Here is a 6,711-nt window from a genome sequence, read left to right as displayed (position 1 = left end):
CATGGCTAAAAAAAGCACAAATACTGTCATTACTACTGATAGGGCCATCGTTAAATTAAGTCAGAGCCCAAAATATAGCATAATTCCAAATTATTATAACATAATACATAGCCTACTGATTAATAATAGCTGAGATGCACATTTCAGAATTAATAATCGTTTACCTGTAGTACGTCTTACTGTACTTAGGCCTAGGCCTACACTAGTTTGTTGTCGTCAGGGTATAATTCTGTATCTAAATGAACGAGGAGCGAACCTAGCTAGTCAACATCTAGGCTAGGCTAATTAATTTTAAAATCAATAACCCACCAGGACTTTCTGTCGTTTTCTTCTTTGCAAGAGCGGACGAAAAAAAGTCAGTTATTCTACAACGTTCCATGATTCTTTATTACTAAAAATTAACAAACACTCGTTTTGACGCACTCCGTTCTGTAGTGTAGTGCTATGATGACTGAGATGGATATATGTTGATTTATTAATAATATTTTGTTTGGGATGAAAAAAAGGAGAGTCCATTCCCCCAAAATGCTCCATCAACACATAGTTTAGTGTGTGCTATGGACAGTATGGCTATGGAATTTACTAACCACACAATCTACAATTAGGTGATTAAGTCGCAAAACTTTATCTGCATTTGGTGGATTAAGTCGCAAAACGTTAGCTTCGTTTGGTGGCACCATTTACTCTAGGTAGACGGCGACCGGTTTCGTTACCGGTTGGTACATTTCTTACAAACATTCAGCCAAAGGCCAGTGAAAGTTGAGACGGCAGCTGGGTTTTTATCGATGTTTGCCATCCTTATGTGTGCCATCGTAAAGTCATGGTTTGTTGGAATTGCGTTTTAATTTAAATCTCCGAACTTCTGAAGCTGAGACATTCTATGAATGTAGGCTTGTATTGCAGGCTACAATTTAAAAACGGATGGGACTCATTCAAAAAGTCGAGGGGGTTCGCTAGAAAACAGGGGGGTTCGCTAGAAAAGGGGGGTTCGCCCGAACCATAACCCCCCCCCCCCTGGCTACGGGCCTGTCATACCATTAGACCTTACGGTATATGCGTAGATCTAACTTCCAGGCAGCACTTTCTCTCATACCACTGACTGAAACGCTCACAGTGGAGCTAAAGTTAAACTAGAAAGGCTTATAGGTCGCAGTTTGGAAAGCGTACGGTATATTGTAATTCTATCGTGGATAATTATATATATATATATTTTTAATGTGATGTCGGGATGTAGTTTAACCAGTTATAAGTAGTGAATATGTGCCGATGTCTTAGTAACGTTCTGGATATTGTCTGATTTAAAGACCGGGTAATAACGCACACGTACGAAATGTCCAATCCATCCAGTGCGCCATTAATATTCCCATTTGAGCTCTAAAATTAAGTGTAGTCATTCTCGTAGAACAGTTGTCTGTTACAAGATAGCATTTTAAACACTTTTCTTCACATCGCTAACTCCTGGCTTCTTATTAATAATATGCCAGTGCACGACATATGACGATACATTCAAAACATTATTATTTAGGTATCTGTCATAATCATGTTGGCTATAAGTGGGACAATGTTACGAGATGTCGTCACCGTGCAAACATCACGGAGTGATCTCTTGCTATAGCAGGTGCTTTGAAAATCGCCCAGACATGCATGCTACGAAGAAAATTAACATTCAAATGTTTTAGATTTAGGTGGCGGTCTTTAATACTTATTTTTAAAGAACTGTATTTCACATATTAATAAATCTTTCAACGCAATATAGTAGGTCAAACCAATCTTGTAATAATGTGTAATGTTATTATGTGTGCTATAAAGTTAGCAACAGTATACTGCCCTCTATTGATAATATTTTGTAACTGTCATTCCAGATAATGACTTGAGCAAGATTCACCATGTTTTTTTCTTTCGTTTCATCTGGAATGATAATCTGTGATCAATAGATTGAGAACAATAATAAAGCTCCCTCTTTTTCCTATTTGTATGATTTTCTATGTCAATGTGATATGGCATTAATTATGGTGATATATATGTAATAATAATACCATTTCCTTTTTATTTTCTTTTTGTACATATAGCATTGGAGTGATATGAAATTAAAATGGAACCCTGTCGATTACGATGGGATTGAAATTCTCCGCATCCCAGCCACTGAGATTTGGATGCCCGATATCACTCTATACAACAAGTAGGTGTTTTATTATTAATTCGGGCGTGTAGCACAGAGGTTGGGATACTTTTTCTCAATCTTGTTGGGTTCGATCCCTTGCTTAGACTTGCCACAAGTCCCCTGTTAATTTTTTCCTCATTTTGGACATGTGGTGTATGTTTGTGTTTTTCCCCAGAGAGCAAATGATGTTAACGTTGTACATTTGTGCCGATTTGTTTATCTATCTATTGCATACATCCCATTCTATAAAACGTTTACTATTTGGTTGATCGCTGCCTATGTGGACACATCTTCCGCCGAATCCACTAAAGGACACCAGCTTCTCATTAACAGTCATTACACTTAATTCTGTCACTCGCGATTATGAAAATTTAGATATAAGCTTACTTACTAAGCTTAGTAGCAGGAGTATAAAGAAATTTATCATTGTCTACTTTGTGTAGCAATTTTATGAAAATACGGACTTTGTTTACTTTTGCGTTTTAAAGTGTGTGTACTCCTTCAGCATTAAAAAAAATAGAACATTATATAAAATATCTTATTTTTTATTTTGAGGATTGTATATTTACTTACGCTAATTATTCATAGTTTTGTTTACTTTTGTACTTGATATTAGTTTACTAACTTATACCGCCTTATTTTTATTTCGCAGTGCTGATTCTGCGGACTACGTTTCGACCAGTCGAGGTTCCAATGCACTAATCTACTTCAATGGTAATGTGTCACTTTGGTCAAAACCGACCTTAGTTCGCAGTGTCTGTAAGATCAACATCAAATACTTCCCTTTCGATATGCAACAATGTGACATGAAATTCGGTTCATGGACTTACACTAGCTTTCAAATGAACCTGCACAAATTTAAGGTAAAACCGGATTTATCTGGTTTTATCCAGAACGAACAGTGGACGTTGGTGTATGCCATCGCACGTCGAAACATCGTCTCGTATCCCTGCTGTCCAGAGTCATATCATGACGTAACTTTCTTTTTCGGTCTGAGGCGAAAGCCTCTATACTACATATATAACTTATTAATGCCGTGTATGCTTCTGTCGAGTTTGTCGTTGCTAGGGTTCTGCATGCCGTACGCAGTGGGAGTTGTTAAAGTGTCACTCAGTGTGACGCTCATCCTGTCGTTAACCGTTTTCTTGTTACTGGTGGCGGAAATGATGCCTCGTACTTCAGAAATTGTTCCTGTCATAAGTAAGTATTTTGTAACTTCAGGCATAAAATATCGCATACAGATCATATAAATCGCTGCACAATGTAAACCATTGACAATAATAAATGAAATGCTCAAAATACAGTTTAATTTCGACGATGATGGAGGCAAGATTTTCTTTAGCAAATTCTGATGCTGATTTTTATGGTGTAAACGAAGATGGTATTAAAGGAAGTTTAATAAAAACACATGTTACAATTTACCGGTTTCCATGCCTATTTAAGATGCACGCATTTACCAAATTTTATCACGCTTCGTTAAAAGGCCAACTCAAGCTACGTCGCACGACGCAGCCCTACGCGATTTATCATCGTCCCGTCGTGCCAGACGCGATTGATTGTCGGAAGACTGCGTCGAGGACAGTCACGCGACCTACTGTACTCGACGATAATCGTGTCAGGCTGTGTCGTACGATGCTATCTGAGTCGGCTTGATGGCATGGATTCGAACAATTTCTCTGTCCATAAAAGCGTAAAAAATAGAAAAATTACCTACAATCTTTACGTAAGACGTTGTGATTCCGTAAACTCCCCAATTATTGGGATAACAATGATACTGATGATGTTTTGATGATGATGACAAATACAATAATAATTATTATTATTATTGATGATCATGATTTAAACGTTTATGATAACTTGATTATTCCCCGCCGTTTTGTTGACGGAGACGCAGGAAGTGACAATAGCACTGACAAAGATTTTCATCTTTTTTAAAAATCTTTTTGCTTTAGTTTTTAGAAATGCAACAATTTTTTTAAAATTTTACAATAATATAATAATTGATATATTTCTTTTACTTAGGTCAATACTACGCAGCGACAATGTTTCTAATTGCTTTCTCTACGGCCATGAACGTGGTAGTTCTTAACATAAATGGGCGTGGTAATGGATCAGCTCCAGTACCACACTGGCTAAAAATGGTTGTTGTTGACTGTTTAGGCTCAGCATTGTGCATCGCTCGTAATCCACTGGAATGCCATAAAAAGAATTCACAAATTCCATCCGAATCTGACTTTCGGAATACATACGTAGAGCATCATCGAGGAGGCACAAGCCAAATCGTAAAACGTGATGGCAGTGCACACAGTATGGGTAGGAACATTAGATTCGGTAACTTAGTCCCAGAACATGAAATTCTACTAGAAGACAAGAACGGAAGTCCTGGGGGTCGAGGCCATTTCGGAGGTGTCGGAGGGGAAGAGCATGGAGACCATCGCCTGATTAAACTGGAGAGATCAGTCGATAGTATCTTAAAACATCTTAAAAATTCTCAAAGAAAGAAAGACAAGGGCACTCATTTGCGACAGGAATGGGGAGCAGTTGCCAGAGTTCTCGATCGTTTTCTTCTGCTACTTTTCCTTACTAGCTCAGTTGTTACTTCAGTAATCCTCCTTTCGCAGAAAGTACCGGACAAGCAGCCACCCTCATCAAACGACACGTATGTCGAAGACCCAGAATAAGGACGTTACTCGTGATCTTGTGAGAGTAGAGTGCGTTAGCGTCAGGATCGTTACACGGATGACAAAAGTGCCAAATTTTGTAATGATATTAGTATGGGCATACAGTTTTGAAAAATCTCTGGAGCAAAAAAAAAAATCCATTTTTTTAATATAAAAATCGAATTTTTGGGAAAAATATTGTGGTGATTTTTTTTAAAACTATTACAATGCAAGGCCTACCTGTATAAACATGTTTAGAATCTATTTAGTCAGAAATCAGCAAATAAAAAATATAGTGTTTAACCTTGTGCATTTTGATGAGCTTACGGCAGACTCTAGCTGCTTTCTGGTTGGGTCATCCAAACAGGCCTTCATTAAAGGTCATGTAAAACCCTTATGTCAGATTATGACATATCTTTGACAAGTGAGGTGTAGTTTTACGTACAGATCATATTCAGTTACACTTTAATTTTCAATAAAGCTGTATTTTAACGAAAACAATGGTTTTAGCCCAAAATTTGTCAAAAATTTGAATTTTTTAAAACTCTTATATCAGATTCTGACATAATTAGTGATATTGAGATATAATATTGGTTAAAATGTATTTTACATGCTGAGCATCTGTTATAGTTAAAATGTCAGCAGATCTCTACTTTGTTACCAAAAATTATGATTTTAGCCCAAAAATGGCCAAAAATTGGGATTTTTTAAGAAAACCTTATATCAGATTCTGACATATTATTGACCAGTCAGGTATAGTATTGGTTAAAATGTATTTTACATGCAGAGCATCTGTTATAGTTAAATGTTGATAAAAAATATGAAAGCTCTGTCATCCGTGTAACGATTCTTGCATATTTTTACGTTAAGGCACTCGGGTGAACCCACGCATGCATTTGAAGATCTTATCTTCTATGTAGACTAAATTGGATGACACTCGATGATCATTCTTTTTCCGAAATTGCGATGGACTTCGATATAAACATTGATACACTATGCATTTTTAAACTACGGACAATACGAATGCTAAAATGTTAACCCTCCATGCGCTGGAGACATATGTGATATTGCAAGTACAATATTTGTTTTTTGTTTTTGTTTTTTAATATATTTCATGTTAATAATGTGTCTATAATTGAAGATATGGTCAGTAGAACAAAGTGTTTGTACTGTATACTATAAATAATTTAGAGGTAAACAGGTTCATGTTTTCAAACAATTGGGAATTTGTAGGAACTTGTAACATCCATTAGAGTCAAACATGTTGATCGCAATTAAACTATGTATGCATAATCAAATTATATTCATTATATTCATGATCTAAAGGCAATGGGACTAGAGTGTGTGAAAATGCATAAGTGAGCATGGCACGTTTAGGTGGGCTGCGTAAATTTAATAATAATAATAATTATTATTATTATTATTATTATTAATAATAATAATAGTAATAATAATAATTCTCGCCAGAGGGCATGCATCCCGGGACCATTACGTCTAGCTTATGAACCTAATTTTTAGTTTTAGGCAGTGTGCTCACATTGAACTGAAAAACAGTATTATTGATCAAAGTCATTGTTTAAAAAACTACGTGAAAACAAGTAATATTGCTGTGATTAGGGCATATATTGGGAAAAGACATTCTGCAGGCTTACATAGACCTAAAGTAGCCCGGTGACTTTGAGTGGCATAGGCTGATAGGTACATTTTAAATATCGGCAGTTAGGCAAAATCAGACTCTTTATTTTGCCATCGTTGCTGTTTTTGTTTTGCTAAAAAAATAACAATATTGCTAGATTACCAGGTACATTCTGTTTAGAACGGGGTTCGTGTTTAGCTGGAGGCTGCAGGGTAAACCCACCAGAGACAACTGGAAAATTTCGTTTTTGTTCT

General features: G+C 36.4%; 1 protein-coding gene across 1 annotated transcript in view; it reads left to right on the top strand.

Annotated features, from left to right (window-relative positions):
- The window catches only part of LOC117123602 (neuronal acetylcholine receptor subunit alpha-10-like), a gene marked incomplete at its 5' end in the record, with an annotated part of 27,579 nt that extends 20,874 nt beyond the window's left edge, over positions 1-6,705 (top strand). Inside the window, 3 exon segments of the mRNA XM_033269595.1 lie at positions 2,070-2,179; positions 2,814-3,361; positions 4,184-6,705. Coding sequence (XP_033125486.1) covers positions 2,070-2,179; positions 2,814-3,361; positions 4,184-4,842 — 1,317 coding nt within the window. The 3' untranslated portion in view covers positions 4,843-6,705.
- Positions 6,706-6,711: the final 6 nt, after the last annotated feature.

Source organism: Anneissia japonica, unplaced genomic scaffold, assembly GCF_011630105.1.
Source record: "Anneissia japonica isolate Jap-2015-1 unplaced genomic scaffold, ASM1163010v1 scaffold287714_len2871179_cov188, whole genome shotgun sequence".
NCBI lineage: Eukaryota > Metazoa > Echinodermata > Crinoidea > Comatulida > Comatulidae > Anneissia > Anneissia japonica.
This window is presented reverse-complemented; position numbering and strand designations above follow the sequence as displayed.